The sequence below is a fragment of the Pseudorca crassidens genome, chromosome 1 (assembly GCF_039906515.1).
Source record: "Pseudorca crassidens isolate mPseCra1 chromosome 1, mPseCra1.hap1, whole genome shotgun sequence".
NCBI lineage: Eukaryota > Metazoa > Chordata > Mammalia > Artiodactyla > Delphinidae > Pseudorca > Pseudorca crassidens.
Window position 1 is genome coordinate 49,295,354 of NC_090296.1, and position 26,096 is coordinate 49,321,449.

General features: G+C 38.1%; 1 protein-coding gene across 2 annotated transcripts in view; it reads right to left on the reverse strand.

Moving 5' to 3' along the window:
* The window catches only part of FRMD6 (FERM domain containing 6), a 79,035-nt gene that overhangs the window by 17,331 nt on the left and 35,608 nt on the right, over positions 1 to 26,096 (reverse strand). Inside the window, exons 2-7 of one of the 2 annotated variants that reach the window (XM_067735922.1) lie at positions 17,550 to 17,794; positions 11,788 to 11,878; positions 8,737 to 8,816; positions 7,660 to 7,736; positions 5,283 to 5,469; positions 1,973 to 2,128 (exon numbers count right to left, since the gene is read on the reverse strand). In XM_067735922.1, the coding sequence (XP_067592023.1) occupies positions 1,973 to 2,128; positions 5,283 to 5,469; positions 7,660 to 7,736; positions 8,737 to 8,816; positions 11,788 to 11,878; positions 17,550 to 17,648 (690 nt within the window). In that variant the 5' untranslated portion in view covers positions 17,649 to 17,794. Of the gene's footprint in view, positions 1 to 1,972; positions 2,129 to 5,282; positions 5,470 to 7,659; positions 7,737 to 8,712; positions 8,817 to 11,787; positions 11,879 to 17,549; positions 17,795 to 26,096 lie in introns of both variants that reach the window. The other variant, XM_067735914.1, reaches the window with a different exon arrangement.

Below are 26,096 nucleotides of genomic sequence, written 5' to 3' on the forward strand. Positions count from 1 at the left end.
ATTCTGCCTATAAGGAAAACATATCTACTTCCCCACCTCATTCAGTTCACTAGTATTAGTTATCTTGTTTTAAGCAGACCAGAATGATTTTCTATGACACATAAAAGTAGTGCACTTTAAGCAAATTGAAAAATTAATTTTTACATGAAAGATAAACTGGAGATACCTACTTCACTAAAGGATTCCTAATAGGAACTTAATAGGATTCTTTAAAATACCAAAGCTTCCCTACAAAATAAAAAGCAACCAATATTTACTGAGCATTCACTAATGTGCCAGGCACTCCATCTGGTTATTTCAGATTCACCATCTTGTTGAATCTTCCCAACCTGTGATATGTATAGGATCATTTCCACTTAACAGATGCCCAGGATTGTAGCAACAGTTGCCTAGGATCCCAGCAAGAGTGATTGCTGATGGAGGGTTTATAAAGCCACAGTCTTTCTGATATATCATTCATACTTCTAATACATTTAAAAATATAAATTTATTGTCAAAAAATGTCATTTATTTGCATTTTCTCAGATAAATTGAGGTGTCACAATGAACTCCCTTAAAAGAAAAAAAAGAACTCAGTCTTCCAGGAATTTAGCTGAAGAGATCTTGTGGAACTCTATGCCTTTGAAAGATGACAGGGCATTAACAATGCATCTCTTGCGCATGAAAGAGAAAAAATAACATCCTTTGCTCTCTTTTTAAGTCTTTTGAACCAGCCAGGAAAATTACCCAGCAATATATCCAAACTACGGTCTAGTCTCCAATTGTCTAGTTACGTTAATCTTACCACAAAGGATGTAGGAGAGATAACAAACCTAATAATAACAATAATAATGGTAAAGGCAACACGTTTAATTTCATGCCTAACACGTGCTAGGTACTGTTTTTAAACACTTTTCACCCACTAATTCCTTTAGTCTTCAATAAACCTCAGAGTTTATTGGCTTTGTTACCATCCCCATTTATCTATGGGGAAACTAAAGCACAGAGAGGCTAAGTAACATGCCTAAGGTTACACAGTAAGGGGTGAAGCTGGGATTTAATCCCAGAAAGGTAGGCCCAACAGATCACACTCTGAACCACTTCATCCTATTTGGTTGGAGAATAAATATACCTTTGAATACTTAAATGGGAATTCAAGGGTTCTTGCCATGGAAGTGATACTTGTGAAATAGGGAGAGGAGTGGGAAGGAGAAGCAGGAGAGAAGACAGAACATATTGCCAGTGATTCCCTGCAGAGCCCACCCCAGTTATTATTTGGGTCTGTGACCTCTGACCCAGTATGGAAAAATGAGGCTAGAGACACAAGAACACAAAACACAAGGACACAGGAGAAAGGCAGTATCAAACTTTAGAGTGACAGCACAGAGTCAGTGGTTTAAGCACACAGGCTCTTGTCAAGTAGACCTGGGTTGAATTCTGGCTCTTACTAGTTTTGTGATCTTTGGTGTGTATCCTGGTCTGTAAAATGAAGATTACAGTCCTATCTTATAGTTATAAGGATTTTTAAAAGAGGATAAATATAAAGTGGCCCCATAAACACAATACTCCATAAACATTAGCTATTGTGGCGATGTTCTTATTACTAATGGATACATGCAGGTACGGCTTCACTTCAAGGAGTATTAAAAATTACTGATCGAACAAGTTGCAAATGTTACTCCCCAAGGCAGAAATGCGGATTTGGGAAAGAGAAAAATAACTATTTCATAATCGCTGAAAAGCCAGATGCACAATTTACAGCCACTTGTTATCTCAATACTAGGACCATTAAAAAGACTACAGGACTGCTCCTGTAGTCTGCTCCCAGGACTGAGGAAAAGCATCATTGACTCCAAGACTGACCAATGATGACAAACAGCGGTTGAAATGAAATTCTTTTAAAAGCCCATTAAAAAAAATTAAAATGACAACTTTAAATAAAAACGTCTCCTGATCAAGGAGGTATGGCTGCAGACCTACTGCAGTTTTGTACCTTATACAATCTGTAGTAGTGAACGGCAACATCATCCAGTCGGACGGCCTCTTTGATATATTTAAGATGAGCCTCAGAAGCTGTCAGTGCGAACTGATCTTTGTGCATGTTTGGAATGTGCTTCAGGATGTAGTCCTTCCCTCTCTTGGAAACAACCTGTTGGAATACAATGGGAGCGCAATGCAACATTTGTTGGAGGGATGCAAATATTACCCTCATCTCCCAAATGATGAGAACCGAAAACAGGCCATGTAAATTGGCTGATTTCCATTAGAAAATTCCCACGCTTATTCTTTTTTGATCATCTGTTATGTGACCTGGCTGAATCAGCTAATACTAGAAGCTACAGAGTCAATTTAGCTGTAGTACTCCATATCTAAGAAGAAAAATCACAAGAAATGGGAAAAATATGTTCTCTTGGCTTTAAAATCACCAACAAAGAAAAACCATGCAAACTTGCACAGTTTTGTCCACCTCACTGCTTATACTTGCAGAATTATTGGTACCATGAAATGCAGCCACTGTCAGCACATCTTCAGGGTCCGGATCCTACTTAACTCTTCTAAAATTACAGCCACAGAGTGGGAGGTTCTAAATGTTAATCCGAAGAAAGCAGGGGACTGCGAGGAATTCTCAGAAACATTTCTGGTTTTTGCATAAGAGGCTGATATGAACACTCTACTCAAATGCTTATGAGAAAACAGTTTCACTCAAATATTCATTACAATTCACTGCAACTTCAGTTTTCAACAGACAGTAGTCAAAGCTTTTAGATATCAAAAATATATAGTATCCAGAAGCTGCAGGTTCAAAGAAAGGTGTTGATAAAAGTCTTAGCTGATTTCACGAAGATTATAAAATATGGAAAGAATTATGCAAAGTGAACAAAAAGCATTTTAGTGCTTAAAATGACCAGGATTTGAAAATTAGAGAATTTTTAGTTTTATTATTGTTTTTATAGTTACTGATGTTTTGTTTCTTCCTATGAATATTTTAAGGAGAATTAAACATGATGAGTTATTATTGGCCAATAATCAAGTTTTGCTGAGAACTCAAGTTACAGATTTTTCTTTCTAGGTTCCTTTTACATGGAGATCACCTAAATCAGTACTTGTCAACCTTTTTCAGGTCAAAGAACCCCTAGAAAATAATATCTGTAAGGGCAATGAAGTAGATGATTTTGGTGATCGCAAGGGTTGAGGAAGCTGGTATCTCAGCACCCTGGGTGCCATGGCACACTAATGGGAAGCTCTGCTTTAAAGACCAAGGGTCATTGAGTACCTGAGGATAACTAAGGGAATGTAAATACAGGTTAACTTTGGTCCAACAGACATTGCTATGTAATAGCCTGACATCTTTTGTGGGTTTTCTTGAACAACTGAAGCACTGTCAGCCAGTGAACAAAAGCTTATATTGAGCACCGTGATGTGAAATGCTGAAGAAACAGAAAAGGTTAAGTTTATGCCTGTCCTTTAGAATATGCTAAGAAATACTTAGATCACTGAGTGCAAGAGACAAACAGAGCATTTGAAAATAAAATACTTATGTTCAGGGTCTTATTGAGCCCAGAGGAGGGGCACTGGGCACCTAGACAGTCTGCCCAGGGAACCACACCTGAGCTGATGAGCAGGAGTAGCCAGGTGAAACAGGGAGGGGGCCTCACCAGCTAAAGGAGCTGCAGACAGAAAGGTCCAATGTGTGAAACACCACAGGAATTGCTGAGTGTTGCTAGAACACAACACACAAGGTGCAGGACAACCAGAAAGGAAGCTGGAAAGGCTGGCAGGGACCCATGCTGGGAAGTTCCTAGGTCATGCTTGGGAGCCTGGGCTTCACTCCGAAGATGAAGGTTTAAATCAGAAGCAAAAACAACTCCTCTGCAAGCTGTGAGTAAAGCCTGAAGCAGTGACAACAGGGACAACTGCAGGAGTGCTGATGAGAGCTGAAGCCTGGGAAACATGAAGAACCACTACGGGGAGGACACGTGGTAATGTTTAGGAAGTTAAGAGCAACAAAAATACAAGCGAATCTTATTTCTTAAGCTGGGTGATGCGGAATCAAGGGTTTATGTTAGAGGATGTTCTCGTTGACTGGGTGGGGCAGGGAGAAAGAAGGGTGATAAGAAAGAGCCCCGAGTGACTCAAGTTTCTAGGTGATCGGGTGGATGGCAGTGCCACTGGCTGAGGTTAGGAACACAGGGGTAGGGAACGCAGAGAATTGAGGTGTGAAGAAGATGAATTTGATTTGGGACATTCTGAGTGTGAGGTGCCTATGGGTAAACAGCTGTCTTACAGACATAGGGGAGAGAAACAGATTCAGGAGGTGCCAGTACATAGGTGGTTGTAAAAAGCATTAATTTGGAGGAGATCTCCTGGGATGTGAGTGACTAAGTGTCAAATGCAGCAGAGAAATTCAGGAAAAGAAGTGAAAAGTGTCCACCGGATTTGGCAATTTAAAGGTCACTGCTGGCTTTAAGGACAGCACCATGAGTGGAGGGGGTGGTGAGGAAAGAAGGCAGATGGATGTGGGTTGAGGATTACACGTCGAAGTAAAGAAGCTAAAAAATCAAATATACATCGTCACTTTTTCAAGAAGCTTTACTGAGAAGGGAAGGAGAGATTGGTAGGTCTTCTTTCCCTCCCTCCTTTCTTCCCTGAGGATGGGGAGGTGTGAAGCAAACAAAGTATGTCCTGACTTAAGAAGAGTTAGTTGGGGTAGAGGCTGAAGATACGGGAGAGAGAGACGTCTCGGCAGAGACCTAGAGGAAGAATGGGAAGCGATATCAACAGGGTGGGGATGGAGAAAGGACCTCTGAGACCGTCAGTGCTCAAATAACCTAAGTTTTCTTGCTGAAATAAGGGGGTTGCTCCTCTTTTGAGAGTGAAGGAGATGGCGGTCAGATCAAGCAGTTTACTTATATTTGTTTCCTCAACACAGGAGAAGCTGTGAATGATCTCACCTTTTAAAGAGTAATGTGTTTCTCCCTTCGAAGGGAAAAAATGCTGCTTGAATTAAGAGGACATAAGACGGTCAAGGCCATGTAAATGCCAAAAGAAGGCTGGCAAATACCGAGTTCCACCATCTTTACGATGGATAGCAATCCTCTTCCTCATAACCCATAAGCAGATTGAGTCCATCGAGAGACTGTAGGTGCCACGCTCTCAAGTATGAAATGTGTATCTGGGTGTCACGGAGGGTGTACTGGCCATCAAACATCTGCGTTCCCAGTTCTTGTAGCAGCATGACTACCCACACAATGAACTAGAAATGTGCTAGAGAAAACACTTCAGAATTTGAAAACAGTGCCTACCCAAGATGGGAAGTAAGCCTCGGGCTCAAAGTATTTTCCATTGTGCTTATTCCTTTTGAAGTTCCCAAGATCAGCCTGCAGAGCGAAGGCTGCCAGCAGGAAGTAGGCCTCCTCTCGGAGCACACACTGGGAATGAAGAACTTGTTTTCTCAGGTGCCAGTAATAATAGTATCTTGCTGCTCTGTCACTAGGAAAATAAAACAGAACTCACATTTTGATGGAACAATCTAAAGGCATGTAAACAACCCCAATCCTGCTATCCATCTGGTGACAAGAGCTCTTCTGTTCCTGCTCCCTCCTCCCCTCTCCCTCCTCACTCACTGAAAAGGGGGAGGTTGTAGCTAATACCGGATTGCTGCCTAACTGCTGCTTCACCAAGTTCGCAGGGTGTCAGGACCCCAAGTCAGACTACCCAGACTGCAAAAATAACACTTCCTATGGCCAATAGCATTTGATTCATTCAGAGAATGGAAAACAGATCTGAATCATTCCACTCCAATGTGGGATATACTACATTGAACAAGTATTAGAAGCCTAGGCATCTGTTGTCTGTATTAAAATAATTTTGCTACAATAATGCTGCACACATGACACAAATAAGGACAAATCTGAGGAGACAATCCTGGCTTGAATGTTATGCTGTCCTTTTTTGTTTTGATTTTCATCTGAGCACATTACAAATACACTGAGGCCCTTTTCAAAATATTTCTGTTTATATGCCCTACTAGAAAAGAATTTGCCTAACTATGAATAGTCTTTTTTTCCCTCTAAGAATGAATAAGCTGAAAACTCTCCTTAAATCTTTTTTTTTTTAATTAAGTGGCTGTTACTTTATGGGTGTGATTTTATAGGCACATGTTGTAAGAATCATGATAGTCGTCACAAATGAAAATACGAATAGTGCACTCATTACAATCCATTGAGGTCAGAAATAAATACAGTCCCCATTAAATACACTGAGTAAGAAGTGCTGATTGGGGAAAAATATGGTCAAGCTCCAAAAAATGTCACAGGCAAACAGGACGCCTCTGTGATCAAAGTAAAAATGCAAGAAAAAAATGTGTGTGTGTGTGTATGTATTTAATGAGTATTTGTCTCCCTATTACTTTAGGTTGAATGTTCACCTGAGATTAATAGCTCATTAGTTGATGATAATAAAAACATACGGGTTTACTTTAACCAAGACTGTGTTTAAAAATGAAAAGTTTAAAATTTAAAAATAAAGCATTTATGTAATTTTTTTTTCCCTTATGACTTTTCAGAGCACTTCTTTTTATAATGTTGAGTACACAATGATTGGACTAGCTCATCACTGGGGAAAAGGGCAGAAGCATGGAGATCAATTAAACATTCATTAGTCCCAGGGGGCTAATTAGTGGCTAAATAATATATTTTCCTTCTTTCCAGCACATTCCATTCCAATTAAGTAAACTTAGAAAAAGTTTTATATAAACTGAGAATAACTAGAAAAGTTTCTCTGCTTTAAAAACATTCTTTACGGGCTAATATTTTTTACTTTTTAATTTGCATGTGGCAGTAACATAAATATTAAGAGCAAATCTCAGATACAACTCATTGGCCACATGTATCTTTGTCCCTTTTACGTGGGGTTTCTCAAAATTTAAAAATAAATAAGTAAAACACAGAGTTCACATTTCTAGTATTTTCTATCAGCCAACAAAATCACCTCTGAAAGTCTTCCAGCACTGAATCCTCCTATATAAATAATAAACTGAGCTTCTAAACTGGGGAATTCTGAGTCTGTATCATGAGCACAGTATTATTCATGCACCTGCCTCCAGAAAAAGAATCAATTACCTGCCCTTGCCAAACTGCATCTAAGATTCTCACAGGATACCTCCACTGGGCGTAATCTTAGCTTTAAAGCTACTGCCAAGAACAGAAGCAAGACCCCAAAAGTGAAAAGAAAACCAGGCTATATAAACACCCATGCATTTTTATAGGAACGAGTTCCTGCTGCTGTTCCACTCCTCACACCACCACCAGAAAAGAATATAATCCATTAACCAACTTTCCACTTTACACGAGTGCTAGTTCTTTCTTATCTTTTTGGTGACTGATTTGTTATTGAAAATGTGGAGTAGAGAAAATGTGAGCTGATGAGATTGTTAACATTTTCACTGATAATCTAACATTATCACTCATTCATTCAACAAATGTTTATTGAGTGTCTACTGTACCTCTGTTTTAGGGACTGAAGATACATGCGTGCGTAAAAAAAAATTTTTTTTTAATCCCTGCTCTTTTATATTCTAGCAGGTGGAGACAAACAATAAACACAAGTACTTTATCTGATATGTTAGAGGATGAGTACTGTAGAAAAATAACGGTTCGGAATTTTTCCCTGTCCTCATACCTGATCAATCGGCCATTTTCCACATAGTACTGCACACGGAAGTGGATGATCATAGGGGGTCCAAACTGGTCAATACCCTAAACAAAGACATGCGTAAAAATCAGGCTGTTTTTAGTTACTTCAAAAGTGGGTTTCAAAAACAACAAATACCATTATTTACAAGTAACTTTTTAAACACTAAAAGGTTTGATCTACTTCTAATGAGTAGGGGCTTGCAGCGGGTAGACAGTTGTCTCAGTTGTCCTAGATGGATACCAAGTTTATGTGAAAACGGGAAGTTTTATAACTATATCTGATACTCATTCACTGTAATGCCAATGACAACATACGGGAAGATAAAAATAAATGCCAGTGGAAATTTCTAGCTGAGATCCAGCTCCTCTCTCAGCTCTGTCCCCTGTGGTGACCATTTGCTCCTCATTACAATGTTCTGTTCGTCTGACATTCCACATACCAAATGCTAACATGCTGTTTGTTTATTTAGACCTTCAGGTTCCTTACTTTGTAGTTGGCTTTGAAGTAGCCTTCCAGTTTACTCCAAGAATTCTTAAATACAAATTGGAGGATTGAGGATTAGACACTGGGGATTATTACTGATTTGCGAGGGGGTGATCTTGAAAACACGAGGTAAATTCCCAGTGAATGCTCCCCTATGCAAATGGAAGGCACTGGTTCAATAAAGTAACAAAATATCAAATGTAAGGATAGTAAAATTGGATTTTAAAATGATTAATAATTTCTAGACCATCAGTTTTGACAACTAACGTGGCCAAAGAACAGGAACAAATACTTTTTCCATGCTTTTCATTTCAAAATATTATCCCAAGATTACTAAAAGGTTATTATCCAATATTATTTTAGCAGATATTCAAAATCTGTTGCTACATGCTATAAGCTATTAATACTTCACTAATGTGATATTTTAGAACTTATAATTCATTTCGCTTTCCCAATATTTACTGTATAAAGTGTTAAGATATTTTTCTAATGTATAATAATTAAAATAAACCTTTTAAAAAATCAAAAGAATTTTGCTCATAAATGTAATCTCACCCAAGTGACTTCGTATTGTCGTACCTTGCTGGCCTCTTTCTTCCATTCTTTTGGACAATACTTGTAAAGCTTTTGTGACAACTCCATATACACATGTTCATTATCTGCACATTAAAAAAAAAGGAGACAAGGTGATAAAGGATAGATTTTTTCAAAAGAAAAGAAATGGGTTTTTCAAAAAAGCCTCCAGATTTGTGAATGTACTCTGAATTCACATATTACCAAGAAAACTCAACAGGATATTAAAAGATAAAAGGTTCTGTGGGATAGACATTAACGACAAGCTTTATGAATTATTTTGCTTTTGCAATACAGAACATGTCTCGTTAAAAATATGTTAACATTTAGAAGAAGTATTAGATTCCAACTCTTACTTTTACTTAGTTTCTGGGGTCGTTATAACTTACAGTTTAACTTCCAACACTGTGGGTGTTACTCGGTTTTAGAAAAACATGCTCTTGTTTGGCTCACAGAGGACTCATCTCATAAGTGCAAAGTAATGAAACAGGGCAGAAACACCGCCTTAATTGTTACGTAAGAAATTAGAAAACACTGATGAGAACCAACCCATTTCCAAGTGAGGAGCCTGACCCATGTGTTTTGTGAAGAATGGTCTTTAAGACCCATGTGCTTTGTGAAGAGAAGTCTTTTAGACTATTCCTTCTCTGTCTCCTCCACATAAAACAGCATGAAGAAATGATAAAGCATTACTCGCACTGCCTTTGGGATTGACCTTGTGGGAAGAGGAGAAGAATCTTATGCAAAACAAGAATGAATGCCAAAATATTTCTTCAAGGGAATGATGTTCTTAAGATGAACAGAAAATAAGACTGCTAAAAAACCCATATAAAAATGATCTAAACATGTGAAAACAAGCTGGTAAAAAATGTAAAAATTTTCTGATTTCCCAAATGGACTCTTTTAAAGAGAGAGATATTTCATATGAAAAGCCTTCCTATCTTGTACAGTTTTCAATCTTTTTAAAAAAAACTCCTTCTTTTTCCTCTAACCATCACTATGGGGGCATGCTCTTGGAAAGCCCTGGATACAAATGTACTCATTCTGGAAGAGAAGTGTGTCTCTTTGACTGCTTCAAGGATAACACACTTGACCACGCTGTCACTCATGACTGAATGTTGGAGTTTGACTGGAAAAGCATCATAAGAGAACAGGAAGGGTAAAGCTACTTTTTGTCTATGAATGGCATATTAAGTCAACCAGTTTGGACGAAACGGGTAAGGAAGAGGTCCCCAAACCAAGAGGACGCTACTAAAATCCACTTATCACGTCAACTAAAACTATCTCCCATCTCTCTTATGTTACCAATTAAACATGAAATGGACAAGATCAGACAACCTTACTGTTGAATCTGATTTGTGTTTGGCTTGAGTTCCTGTCTGAAGAAGCAACATAATGAATAGAACAGACTGTTCACCATAATGGCACATACATATTTTTTTAAACTATCACTGTGTCTCTACCATCTGACAGTTTGACCAGAGCTTTGTACTTCAGGAATTCTCAAGCACACATCAATCCTGAAAACAGGTGGAACAGTGATTTCCATTAGACCTGAGAGAAAGCTGAAATGGAGAGAAGGCAAGGGATATGTCTAAAGCCACATGGCTAGCTAGTGGTAGAACCAAAATCAGAACCAGGTCATCTGATTCCTGTTCCAATGTTTTTTTGCCATCCTGCAATCTCTCTTTTAAAAAGGACATCTGAGTGCTCGCTTCGGCAGCACATATACCAAAAAGGACATCTGAAAAACTCTTATTCTGAAACCTAAGGAAGCTGTAAACTGGTTTTATGAGATTGACTTGTTCAACAACAAAGATCAACAGTCTGGCTGTAGCTGTAGTAAGAATTAACTCTGAGTACAAAATAAAAGTAAGGTTACTTAGAATCTGTAGGGCATCTTATACCCCCAGACCTTTCCTTGAAAGAATGACTGAGGTGTGTACTAATACAAGGATAGAGCTGAGCATCTGTGTTTTTACTGCTTTCACTACCACAGGAAGAAGCTGAAGAGCAAATGGCTGGTTCCTCACTTCCTGCTCCATGCTCTCTGTCCTCTCCAGAGCTGTCTTTTTAGACAACTGAAAACTGCTCACTCACATTTTGGAGCTGAACTTGTTGATCAGTTGATCATGATATACTTTCCAACACGGCAAACCTACGCACTTTATGGTACTAACCAGATTCTCAAGATATCATAAGCCTTTAAATTGAAACCAATTCCAATAGTATAAAATAATTCATATCCAAATATAAAATATAGATAAATTTCACAAAAAAAGGTCTCCTTGGAAAACTGAGCAAAGATTTGAAAGGTTTTTGGCATCTAGAAGACTAACTTAGAGAAATCTTAAAATATGATTTGAAAGAAGAACGCTTTAAGGAATGGCTGCACTTAAACCCTGGGAACTTAACTCTAACTAAGGTGTTATTGGCAGAGAAAGCTTATATGGAGCCCTTTGCTTGAAAATCTTCTCCACATAAAGTATACAGAAGAAACTGATCCCATTTCTCTAAGTCATGTGTTCTGACTGGAAAAAAGAGAAGGGGCAAGGAAGGAAAAACAGAAAATAAGAGTAAATTAATAGATCACTTTGTTATACTATATATTCAACAGCAAGAGAAGCTGAATAGAGGAAAGTCAGTTTTATTATGTCTAAATGTCTTTTAATGTTAAAAATTATAAAACAAATTAAATTACAAAAACATCCAATTTCCTACTAGCGCCAGCTGCTCCCTGAGTGCAAAGAAACAAAAATCAATCTTAGTTCATTAAAACATAAAAGAGCAAACACATAAAACCCAGACTCCTAAAGAGGAACAAATTTTTAAGTTCAAACCATAATAAAATTCATGACCTAAAATTCTAAACTTGTAAGAAATACAGAACAGTACTCATATTAAAATATGAGTACTAGATTAAAAATCATGATCAGTTTATGGGTATTTTGACAATCATAATTACATAACAATATGCTCAATTTAAGTTACAGCTATAAAATGTCATTTCCTCAGGGACAGTTGGCTAACTCCATCAGAGATGGGATTGAGACTTACTTTGTATAACACTGAGTCCAAAGAGGTGACAGTCCTTTAGCCTGAGTAGGTCACACACCTGGACCAGCAACTGGTGACACAGAATTTTAACCTATAGGAAAAAAGACAAAAACAAACACACATTTAAGATAACAATTCAGCGAAGTCCAGACAGTGAGCCACAATCAGGCAACGTAATGCATCCTAAATACATTAGGACAAGCTGAAGGGACAAGCTGACACTAGCAAAACGACAGTTGGTTTATGGAAATCACTTTAATCTGCAGCTGTGTTTCAATAATAATGATCACAATTCAAATTTCTACAACCTGGTAATAAAGTACCACTGCAATCTTGTACAAGACTCATAAATCTTAGGATACATGGACAAGGCCTTACTCTATAGCCGTGGTGCATGATAAATATGTATTTCAGAAGGAACCCCAAATAGCCTAATCAGATTATCAAAATTATTAATTTGGCAAGTATTTTTACAAAGAAAGTTTTCCTCTTGATGGTCTAAACAAAATGCTCACATACTGCACAATGAGTGAATACCTAGCTTTTATTTACTTTAATAATTGACACATCTTGTAAGTACCTAAACCAGGTTCTTTTTCTGAGTCCTAGTATAATTCAAACATAATAAAACCATATTAATTTGGAACTCTGGGGTTAAGTTATTCTGAAAAGTCACATGTTGAACGATAACAGTCTTTAAAAGATACAGTTCTAATGACTTTTCAAATGTTTAATGAAGTGTTTTGGGAGACAATAATTCTAATGAGTCTGCCTTGTTGAATTCAGAACCACTAAAGCTTATTAGTATTGGGATTGACACTAAGAGACCACGTGGGTCAATTTCTTCATCTGATAGAAGTAGAAAAGAAAAGCCAGGCAGCTTGCAGTCATGTAACTAGTAGTGGCAGAGGCAGCAACTCACACCTTTGCTCATTTTGTATTACAATATTTTTGTATATGTATATTAATAAAATATGTGCAACATGACAGTTTATCAGTGTAGGTACATATATTGTGTGGCATTTCCCCTCGTATTTGTAATATTAACTTGCAACTTCTTTCTTCAACAATGATGACAGTTACAGTTTTAATGATTACAAATTCTAAATTAGTTAACTCTGAATTAATGACTTCTTATCATACCTTAATATGTAACTCAGACTCAGAAAATAAAAACATGTTGAGATCTCTTGACAATTGAAAGCCAAACAATTCAAAATGGTGACAATGTCAACTGGAGTAAGAAAAATAGGTTTACAGCTCTTTTCCACATTCACTGTTAAATGGCAAATAATCTGAAGCACCTTATCCACTAGAAAGTGCAAAAAGTATTTATGTAAGGCCAGAGAGTACCACTTAGGCTGTTTTAGAAGTTACAGGAACTCAGTGAAGCTGGGACAGTGTCTTATTTTATATTCAGGATATACAGCAGGCACTCAGTAAATGTCTGATGAACAAAAGCTAGGGATCTGATTTTCCTGTGGGCTCCTCACCTTCCTTCTGTTCCATGACTACAGACGACTCTCTGACCCACTGAGCAGATCATTTAGTAATGTGCCACATAAGAATTTAGGGAAAATGTATCAATACGCATCCACCAACACCACTGGGGGAATACATTTGCCAATAGGAAATCAGTATCATCTTCGTTCACTAAAAAGACTTTGGATTTGAGTTCTATATTACTGTGATTCCACTTTACAAATAAGCTTAAATAAAGAAAATGATAAAGTAATGGAAAAAGTGTCTAATGTTAAATAAAATTGAATTAGATACTACAAATTTGAGACTTCAGATGTCATATAGTCTAGGACTTCTTTAATCTTTAGATTTGACTGTATTTTAAAATGTCATGGGACTTCCCTGGTGGCGCAGTGGTTAAGAATCCGCCTGCCAATGCAGAGGACATGGGTTTGAGCCCTGGTCTGGGAAGATCCCACATGCCGCAGAGCAACTAAGCCCGTGTGCCACAACTACTGAGCCTGCGCTCTAGAGGCCGTGAGCCACAACTACTGAGCCCACGTGCCACAACTACTGAAACCTGCGTGCCTAGAGCCCGTGCTCCACAACAAGAGAAGCCACCGCAATGAGAAGCCCGCTCACCACAATGAAGAATAGCCCCCGCTCGAACTAGAAAAAGCCCGCACACAGCAACGAAGACCCAACACAGCCAAAAATAAATAAATTTTAAAAATATAATAAAAAAATAAAATAAAATGTCATATACAAAGCACTCTGGGTAAAACGTGATAAAACATTAAAAGAAAAATTCCAAACCACACGGTGTATGCAAAATGAACTATGTTGTAACTTTGTGTAACTGCTGTTCAAATAATGCTGTGTATTTCCCCCCCACACCTTATATAATTATTATTGTTCCACTAGTTTAAATCAAGTATTTGGAGCCTAACTGATAAAGCTCTTTAACAACTATTAAGGAAATAACAATGTTCTTGTTTAAAAACTGTAATTAAGTAAGGTTGTGGCTCTGAAGTCTTACCTGCTGTGAAAACAAGCTTGAGTTTTTTGCATTTGCATATTATGAGTCTTTAAGGCTACATTTTAGCTGACTGTGAAATTTTTCAAGTTCTTTAATCTTCAGGAGCAATGGGAACATTAAAAAGTGCCATAGAGTATGAGGTATTAAGAATAAGAATGAAAGCATTATCTAAAAATATACTCTATATGGAACTTTCTAATAAAAACAGCATTTGATTCTCAATGTCAATGGTTTGATATTGAGCAAGAATGTTTAAAATACGCTCCAGAAAAAGAACTGTTCACTCTCTTCTCAGTGAAGAGGTGTAACCTCTTACCCATAATTTATATCACTCAAAAATTTTGTGGCTCCTACATTTACCATCATTTGATTTCCAAAAATTTCCAAGTTCCCATATTTATTACCTGATGATTAAAATCATTTAGAACAGTCCCTATTAGTTCAACTCATGGAGAATTAAAAATGACCAAAACACTAAATTTACCCCACATGCAGAAAGGCAACATTCTATCAACTACATTTGTCAGGGAACAAACTTTCTTTGTTTAAAAAAAAGTTTAGAAATGATTTAAAAAATGAGACCATTAATGAAATAGTTTTGTTACAGTTAATTTGTTCTACCACAACTCTACAAATATCAGCTGCTATTTTCCAAAGACAAAAATAACACTTTGTAGAACACGACAGGCCTTTGGCAGCCCTGAGTTGGCTTTCTAGCGAGGAGGGAACTCCATACTACTTAACCCAGTTCCTCCTCCCCGTCCTTTGGTCCAACAGCTTGCTTGCTAATGAGGAGTCGGGACATGGCAGGGCCGTCTATGGACCCTGGAATAAGAACAGGTCTACGTGGGAGTCAGACTCCACAGCTGAGTTTCATTAACAGTGAGACCACAGCTCAAAGAAATGAAAACAAGTGCTACTCTATTAAGTGCTCATTCACTGAGCAATTCCCAGGTACCACGCACTGTAATAAGCATTTATTCATGTTATGTCTTTATATCCTCACAATGTCCCTGTGAGGAGAGTAAGATTATCTCCACTTTATAGAAGAGGAAACCGAAGCCAAAAAACTAACTTGCCCAAGGTTGCAGAGTAAATTGTGAAGTACAGATTTCCACCTACATCCCCCATCCTACCCTAGACTTACTGAATCAGCATCTCCAAGGAGTGGAGTCCAATAGTTTGGGTATTTAACAAGCTCTCCAGGTTATTCTGATGGACATCAAGTTGTAAAATCACTGATCTACAGGAACGAATGGACTGGCTATCTGCCAGTCTGTTCTCTGTAATTATCTTCCTCAGCCAAGATTTTAGTACAAATTAATTTCTTAGAAAATTATAGTCAGCTCCTAGTATTCCTCATGAAGTCAGATTAGTCTTCCTTCTAACTTACCTGAGATCAGTAAGGTTTTGCCCCATATCCTGTATATGAGCATACACACACATAAACACATGTATACACATTCCACCAGATGAAAAGACCAAAGAAGTGGAATGGAGAGAAGTTTCTTAAGTGCTTATGCTTATATTTATGTATATTTAAAAATTTTAATTGATCTTTTTATATAACTGTATAAAAGAACTCAAATAGCATATTCATGTATACATGTAAATTACATTTTGATATATTCTGACAGTGCCCATACTGACAAAGAATGATAATGTTGCCAAAAATAACAGCCTATCACTTCACAAAACCAAAACAACTTCAGGTACCCTGAGTAGAAATGTAGCTAATCAAAGGAAATTCTGCCTAACGGATTGATAAAGTTCATTCAACAGGCAGGTTTGATGCTCAGACAATTCCTGTGAGCAAAAACAAGGTTACATTAGTAAATCTGTGAAGAAACTGTGGTGACTGACAGAATAAAACCCAAATAATTATGGTAATAAGCAGAACCTTTTCCTATTTAAACTTTTAATGGAGCTATTTAAATGTCATATAGCTTCATTATAACATTTAGAAATATTCTTTCATACAGCAATTGGGTTAAAAATATAGTTGCATATAGCAAAGAAAACTAATTCAAGGCTTGCACTAAGGCAATTTTTCCCTTAATTCCATCAGAATACAATCAGTGAAAGAATATGAAAGTTGATAATAGGGAGAGGGGTTGAAAAATGCTAGGCATGATTGTGGTTACATAAAACTGTTCGGCAGTCTCTACCAAAGCTAAACATATGTGTACTTCATGATTCACAATCCACTGTCGGGTGTAAGCTCAGAAATGTATACATATGTGCATATACATAAAATGTTCCAAATAGTTTCATTTGTAACAGCCCCAAACTTAAAATAACCCAATATCCATCAATAATAGTTGGAAAAGAAACTGGACATATTCATACAATGAAATATTATACAATAATGAAAACGGAATTACTGTCACATGTGATAGAATGGATGACTTTCACAGGCCAAATGTTGAGTACATAAAATATACCCAGATATAAAAGTGAGCATATCACATAATTTTAGCTGCATGAAGTTCAGAAACAAGAAAATTACTCCATGGTGATAGAGGTGGGAATAGTCATTACCCTAGGGTGGAGATTACTGACTAGGAGGGATCACAAAAGATCTTTCTGGGGTACTAGAAATCTACTATATCTCAAGCTGGATGATGGTTACATGGATGTATACACTTGTAAAAATTCACTGAGCTGCTCACTGAAGATTCCTATACTTCACTGTAAGTAAATTATAAGCCAACTTTAAAAGTAAAAAATACAAAAAAGTATCATATTCCTCAATGTCCAGGTTAACTGAAAGAGTTAACTCTGACTCATGAACCATAAGCAACAGTTTAGTACTCAAATACACAGCCTATTCTTGAAATTGGCTAGACTTAGGCTACAGGTTACTATTAAAACAATGATCAAGCGCGTGTTAAAAAGCTAGCAATTATGTATTGCCATTTCACGTGTGTAGGTGACAACTCAAAATTATTTAAAAAGCAAACTCAGATATCCATAAAAATTGTACTTCAATAAAGGTTTAAAAATAGCAAAGTGTTCATGTTTCTATAATATAATAACCAAAATTCTCTTATTTTTACCAGACAAGAGAATGCTGAAAGCAGCTAAACTTAAGCCATAATTCAAAGTTTATACCTGTGTAGACCACTTTAATACCCCAATTCTCCCACATTATTAATGGTCTCATTCTGTAATGATTTCATCCTTAGCCAAGTCATAATTTGAATGTGGTCACTGGTGGGAACATCATCATTTAGACATTTCTAAAGTGGGATCTACTCACATTTATGATGATGTTCAGAGATTCATCGTTGGGAAGGAAAATACACACACTCCGGCGGTCTTGCATGACTCTGTTGTTATGGAAGTTCAATTTGTTCATTGTGTTGTGGGCTCTCTAGTGATCAGGGCTGGGCTCCGAGTCCTCGGCAATTCCTCTGGTTCCGAGCACTCCAAAGCCAAACTCTGCTCCTCATCACACGCCCTACAGAAGAAGCATCACGACGTTCGACTACGTGGGTTTCATAGCTGTAAAAAAAAGCCCAAAAGGAGGCTGTGAATAAAGGCGGTAAGGTTGGTGAGGAGAGAGAGGAGGAGAGAGACGAGGAGAGGAGCAGCAGCACGACTGGTCTCGTTGGCACAGGTACAGCACGTCTCACAGTGAGGGCTCCCTCGCTTAATCAATGAGAATGCACAGAAACGTACTCTGTGCTTTGCCCGCTATCAAGTGTTTTAAAACTTTCAGGGACTTCCCTGGGGGTCCACTGGTAAAGAATCCGCCTTCCAACGCAGGGGATGCAGGTTCGATTCCTGGTCAGGAAATCAAGGTCCCAAACTAAGGAAACTAAGGTCCCATATGCCGCAGGGCAACTAAGTGCCACAACTACTGAGCTCACACACCTCAATGAGAGAGCCCGCGTACTGCAAACTACAGAGCCCACGCGCCCTGGAGCCGGCGTGCCTCAACTACAGAGCCCACGCACCCTGGAGCCGGCATGCCAGAGCTAGAGAGAGAAAACCCGCAGGACACAACTAGAGAGAAGGCTGAGCGCCATAATGAAAGACCCCAACTGTCTCAGTGAAGATCCCATGCGCTGCAACTAAGACCCAACGCAACCAAAAAAAAAAAAATAAGGAAAATAAATAAAATAACTATTAAAAAATAAACTTTCATTCAGTCATGAATTAAACATAAACCCTCTACATTTAAGGCAGTACTGTGTACTACAGGGCTCACAGAAGCAGAAGCCTGCCTTTGAGAAGTTTCCAGTCTCACATGGGAGAAAATGAAGGGTTCTGGAATAAACAAACAAAATGACAAAATTGCAACAACAACAAAATTATCAATCTCTTTCTTTTTTTCTTCCATTACAATCAAACTCAAATAAATGTCCTGGCTCTTACATTATATTCCTTCTTCAACCACTGAGGTCTGGCTTCCACTTCCTTCTCTTCACCAGCATGGCTTTGCTACAGGAAGCCAGTGATCTCTAGACCATCAAGAGAATCCACAGGATTCATTTTGATTGATCTCTGTATGTACAACACTTACTGAGGTTGTTAAGCCCTCTTTACAACTTTTTTCTTCCTGAGTTTTTATGGTGCTGCTCTCTCTTCTGATTCTCTAACCTGACAATGCAAACTTAATTTTTCTATATGTTATTTCACCAACCAGTTAATACATAGAAATAACATGACTGTATAAACTATATTTGTATACCATGGATTTTGGATACCTCTCATATGTAATCAGTTTATTAAACCATGTCATTTTATTTTTTAACTTCTCTCAGATTTTCAGTGTATAGAATTTTGTTTGCAAGTAATGAAGACTTTATCTCCAATTTTCAATAATCACACTTTTATTTCTGTTTCATGTCTCATTGCATTGGCAAGACCTTGAAGAATAATTTTAAAACAATGGTGGATATTTTCTATATTTAATGAATGTGTCTAGTGTTTCATATATTATTGCTAATATAACACTATTCAACCAAGGTATGTTAAGACTATTTGTCTGTCAAACCATTAGTAATTATTTATATTGTTCCTTTCCAGCTACATTTGTAGGATATGTAGGAATTTCCAGGCAGAAAGTATAACCATACAGTTTTAATAGAAGAGCTATTATCACTGCTGACATAAATCAAAGCATACATGAGTCTTATTTGCTTAAGGTTCAATTTCCATCTGTTATCAGCAGGAAGATGGGACAGAATATATCTTACATGGCACCATGAGTAAATATAAACTAGTATTTCTTTTTAAAGTATGAATGAAATACCATCCACAAGGGAGCTACTCAAACTAAGTAAAAACATATACAGTAAGTATTTCCTTATTAGGAAGGTGACCAAAAGCCCCTTAGGAGTATTCTGCTTCTCTTAAAGCATAATAGCAATTGTTTCACATTAGGTTGCAGCCAGTACATCACCCTACAGAGTCACCAGAGGTCAGTGCTATAGTTCTCTCCAGTATGGGATGGTTAGCCCACGTGTTCTATGACCACAAACTAACTGCACTCCAAATCCAATCGTCAATCTGCAGAACGCACACTTTTAGTTTAACAGTTCCAACGCACCAATTGGAGGACCAGTGTCGGCTGCATCAGAATCACCTAGGTGTTTGTAATAAATACAGAATCCTGAGCACAGTGACATTGCTACTGACTCATAATCTCCAGGGTCAGCGCCCAGGAATCTTAATCTTTTAAAAAAGCTCCCCAAGTATTTCTGATATGCAGTCACATATGGAAATAACACTTTAGCTAAAAGAAAGAAGTTGCTGAGCAGAGGGGTGGATATAACACCTTCATAGAAGATACTGGGAAAATATCTTGAGGTACAGAATTAGGGATAAGCAACTATGTGAAATATAGCACACATCATCACTATAACTAAAAAAAAAAAGTCCTCAACATTTTCAAAGGTATGAATTCCTAAATCAGGTCAAATTTGTGTACTCAGAATGTTCTCCTAAAAAATGTAACTAGGTGAGGAAACAGGATATCCTGTATAACCTCTCTTAGCAATTCAGAAAGCACTGAAGGCTCTGAGAAGTCCTACGGGCAACTTCTTAAATTTAACTTAATAATTCTCAAACTTACTTGGGCACAGAATATTTCCCCGCAAGAAAAATCTATTAAGGTCCTGTAGAATAATATTCTCAGGCATACCACCTGAGAAATACAGTTCTGAAACAATTTCATTGTCAAATATTATATTTCATGGCAAAATTTTTCCCTATGAATTGATACATTCCAAAATTTAGGCCTCCTCTCTGACATTAAAATCTTTTCAAGAAATTATAAGCTATGATTAAATGTAACTTGTTTAAATTCAAACCCTTAAATGATATTAATCTCAGTATAATTATTCAAATCTATACTTCAAATTGAGTTACTCATATAATTTTCCATTTCTAATTAAACTAATTAAAGGGGGATAATTCTACTCACGTAATTTCTAGAATTTAAAAAATAAACTAGGGAAAAATATCTTCTGATTTTTGGGATGTTTCCAGAGCCTCATTAAAATAATTTTAAAATTTCATGGATATGATTTTTATTTACTAGTTTGTTTATGGTTCAGATAGTGCAGTATTAAAAAAAAAAAGACTAGAAGAGGATTATTGAAGAAAATTTTATAAAAGCAGAGTCTTTAAGAAGCGGTGCTGCTTCATTGCTCCTTTTTCTGCTTTGAGGATAGCAAACTAGAAAAGCCCTGAAAGAGAGATAGTATTAAGATTTTACTTTACCCAGGCCTGCATTAAAGCTGATTAAAAGGTTCCACTGAAATAGCAAAATACCCATATCTCTAATGTGCTTCGGTATAAGATTTAATCTTAAGTTGGAGAGTCCTGGGGGAAAGAATTCGACTAAATTTAAACTAATTTTAATCATAGAATTTAGCCTCTGAGCCATTGGCTACTTATTCTGTATCCTAAGCTAAATCCCAACTCAGTCCCAGGAGGGCACATTTCCTACTCCAGGGCAGCCCTTGTCTGTTCAACCATCTTGGGATAGATTATTTATGAAGAACAAACCATGTTATAGTACCATATTTCCCAGACAACAACAAAACAGCTTAGATACTGATCAAACCCCATCCTGCCATCTTTACAAACACCCAACTTACAAATAAAATGTTAAGCTATAAGATTTCCCCACTTGAATTTTAAACCCACATTATTGTAAATTCCTTACTTTCTGACAAGCCCCATTGGTTACAAAGTTACTTCATTTCTTTTAAGAATCAGGAAGCTACCACCTAGTATGGACATTCAATATTGATTTTCATTTTTTAGAAATTATTGGATGTAGGCTTTAAAACTGGGTCACCCTGGAATAAAAGTATGGGCTTTAGTTCATTATAATGTATCAATGCTGGTTCATTACAAATGTTCCACACTCATGTAAGAGGTTAACAACAGGGAAAGTGGGTACCTGTGGGCTACAGAGGAACTCTGTGCTATCTTTGTAACTCCTGTATATCTAAACGTATTCTAAAGTTAAAAAGTTTATTAAAAAAAACCCTAGGTCACCAGAAACTTCCTACCCATACAATATGTATAGTCTCACTTTGAATGCAGGCAAAGGAGGAGTCTCAATTCTGAGACTGTCGCCCTAAAAAAAGTGAACAGGTGGTTAATTTGATAAGAAAATTACTATAATGCAAGCAAGTCTAATAGGCATATTTACACAGTCAATAAGGTATCTCTATTACCTAACAAAACTAAGGCAAACATTATCTTGAAAAACTGGATTGCAGACAGCCCTATCTTTTAATTTAATCACTACACATTAATGAAACTCAAGTTATACACACAGCACTGTAGTATTTACTTGGTGAAAAGCAGAACACAAAAGCAATAGAAGATGTGCCCCTATACTCATGAATTCACCATCTAGTTAGGGATATAACAGGGCCAAGGTGCTTAAGATGATGACGTTGTCCCTGCTTGCCAAGAGCACACAGACTCCAATGGGCATTTCTTATGAAAAGACATAACAGATGACAGCATTAGGTATATGAATACTGTAGCTAAGATCATTTTGGAAAAAAAGGACATGGTCTTTTAATGAATGGTATCCTAAAAGTGATACCAAAATGCCTTTCGTAAAATTAGTTGGCTTGCTGTTGTTCACTTATTCATTCATTCATTCAGCATACATGCATTAAACACCTACTATGTGTCACGTGTTGTTGTGAGTGCTGAGTACACAGCAATGAACAAAACAAATATTCCACTCTAATGGAGACAGACAATATAGCGTAGATGGTGACATGTACTATGAAGAAAAATAAACCCAGAGTAGGTGAGAGAGTTGATGAAGATAATGTGGTAGTGTGGACTGCTATGTCATACACAGTAACCCGGGGAAGCATCTCTGACAAGTTGATGTTTTAGCAGATACCAGAACTAAGAGAGGGATGTAATTTATTCCCTCCCTCCCTTCCTCCTTTCCTTCCTTATTTCCTTTCATTCATCCATCCATCCCAGGGAAGAGATTTCCAAGTAGAGGGACAGTAAATGCCAAAGCTCACTTACTCTTCAGAAAAGGTAAAATAATAGCAATAATGATAGCTAACATTTACTTACTATGTGCCAAGTGCTGATGGTTATACTTATGGTATATCAAAGAAAACTGAAAACTCTTTGCCATGCTTCCCATGGAGAGGCGAGATCTGTTTCTCCTCCTCTTGAACCTGAGCTGACCCTGGACTAGTTCATACTCCGTCAAAGTTCTGCCTCATGGATGACTCAGTAACTTGTAGTTGTTATTCTTCTTGTCTATCTCCTCTATTCAGATCTTCTTAGAGCAGGGTCACTAGCTATGTGTGTATGTGTGTGTGAGAGTGTTTGTGTGTATTTTTAATCTCCAATGGCAGGCATATAGTACATGCTCATTAAAAGTGGGTTGTATGGCTTACTACACACATGTCTTTGGACAAGGAAGATTATACAGCAGGGTTTCTTAACCTTGGCACTATTGACATTATGGGGCCAAATACTCATTGTAGTGAGGGGCTGTCCTGTGCATTACAGGATGTTCAGCAGCATCTCTAGTCTCTACTCACTAAATGTAGGGAGAATCCCCCCACCCCCCCAGTTGTGGCAACACAAAATATCACCAGACATTGCCAAATGTCAACTTGCGGGCAAAATCACCCATTGTTGAGAACCAATTGTTGAGAGAAAGTTTCCTTATTGAGTCACTATGGGCTACTTTTACCATCCAGCTATTTTTTAAGTAGTAGTATAATTCTTACCAAATAAACATTTTCCAACTAAAGGTCAGCAACTAAGTTCCAAACTCAGAAATCTGGATTGAACCTTGAAGTCAAATTTTTCAACGTCTTGAATGTCTAATGGCCTCTAGCTTCAGAACCACTTTGAAGTTTAGCCTGCTTGAAACTTCAATTTAACTTTTTCTTTATTTTTATTTTTTTTGCCGTACACGGGCCTCTCACTGTTGCGGCCTCTCCCGTTGCAGAGCACAGGCTCCGGACACGCAGGCTCAGTGGCCATGGCTCACGGGCCCAGCCGCTCCGCAGCACGTGGGATCCTCCCGGAACGGGGCACGAACCCGTGTCCCCTGCATCGGCAGGCGGACTCTCAACCACTGCGTCACCAGGGAAGCCCGAAACTTCAATTTTTAATGGAGTATATTGCCAAGCTTCTCATGTAAGTAGACTTTCATTATTACCAGGTACTTGTTGCTGGCGAGTCCTATTATTATTATTTTTTTTTTCGGTACGCGGGCCTCTCACTGTTGTGGCCTCTCCCGTTGCGGAGCACAGGCTCCGGACACGCAGGCTCAGCGGCCACGGCTCACGGACCCAGCCGCTCCGCGGCATGTGTGACCTTCCCGGACCGGGGCATGAACCCGTGTCCCCTGCATCGGCAGGTGGACTCTCAACCACTGTGCCACCAGGGAAGCCCGAGTCCTACATTTTGATCCCAGTATCTAGAAATATAAAAACTGACCTGGAAACAAATGATACCTGATTTTCAATTTGTCTGTATGCTCTCTGTATTACGAGAATATTTTCTTTCTTAAGTACGAGTCATTTGCTTACAAGGGTCATTTTGGATCCACAGAATTATTTTCCTCATATAATTTTATGAGTAAGTAGGGCTTCCCTGGTGGCACAGTGGTTAAAAATCCGCCTGCCAATGCAGGTGACACGGGTTCGATCCCTGGCCCAGGAAAATCCCACATGCCGCGGAGCAACTAAGCCTGTGCATCACAACTACTGAGCTTGCACTCTAGAGCCCGTGAGCCACAACTACTGAGCCTGCGTGCCACAACTACTGAATCCTGTACACCTAGAGCCCGTGCTCCGTAACAAGAGAAGCCACGACACTGATAATCCTGCACACCGCAACAAAGAGTGGCCCCCCACTCGCCGCAACTAGAGAAAGCCCACACGCAGCAACTAACACCCAACACGGCCAAAAATAAAAAATAAATAAATTTTTTTTAAAAAAAAGAGTAAGTAAATTGTACATTTTATGGACTCTTTTGCAGTTACTGTTTTATCTAAAAAAGAAAGTAGCTGACATCTATCAGCTATCTGGAGCCAAACCCTCTGGAAAGAACATCAGACTCTTTTGTTGCTGTCTCTTTCCCACCTCTAACCATTGTTCTAGTAGATAAAGGAGGGACTGAAAAGCTGAAGATCACCTCCCATACGGTTGAACATCAGACGTTTAGAGACAATATGGACAGAATACTGATTAAGAAGACAGACTTAACCTCCCCAATCAGACAAACCTGAATCCTACCTAGATTCTACAATAAGAGCTGTATGAACTCGGGCAAGGAACCTAATCTGTGAGCCTGACTCTTCATCTGTAAAATACGTACTACTGGCCTACTAGGATTATTGGTCAGATTAAATGAGACAATGGACATAAAGTACTAGATATCAGGTTGTTGGGGGGATGCTCATTAAAATAACCATCATGAGTTGCCAGCTCATGAGAAGATCTACAACTGATTGACAAAAACACGTATCACCTAGAGATCTAGAGCTTAGAGCCAGAGGCAGCATCAGGGCTAAACTTTGGGATGTCTATTTGGGGTGGGGAAGTTAAGTCTACTGTTGGTTGTAAATGGGACAGCTGTATTATATAAGGTGGTAATTCCTCTGAAATTTTATGTATTGAAAAAGAGAAAGTATGTATGAGTGTATAGGTTCAAATGTGTGTGCTTGTTGACTAAAGGATGGAATGTAAAAAAACATCTGTTTTCATCTGCTTGGTACCATCTCTCCACTGGGGAGTGTCCCTCTCCCATCCCAGATATTTCCAGTGGAGCTATCAATCACAGTGTACACTCTACTCTGGAAGGGTAGGGATGTGACTCAAGGCTGGCCAAACTGGGTACGTCATCTTCAGTCACAGTGCTTGGTCTAAAGGAAGAACATATAACTCAAGGCCAGAATTCCTCCATAAAAAAGTATACAAATGGAGAGGGCTGCTCCTCTCTTTGGATTGCTATTTGTGAGAATGATATGAGCCTGGAGCTGCTGGCAATCATCTTTACATGGTAAGAACTTTCCTGAAGAAGGAAGACATCACAGATGAAAGAGAAGCTCAGAAAGCATCCTCGTTACATCATTTGAGCTGCTACAACCAGCTGTGTCTGAAGCCAGAAACTACCCCTAGGAATTTCCATATGTGAGTGAATAAATTATTCGTTCTCTTCAGCTAATTCTGCCACTTGCAACTGAATGAGTCTTTTTGAATACAGCCCATCCAAACAAGCTGATATACTGCTTGATACATTCATTCATTAATTCACTGAATGCCTACTATCACT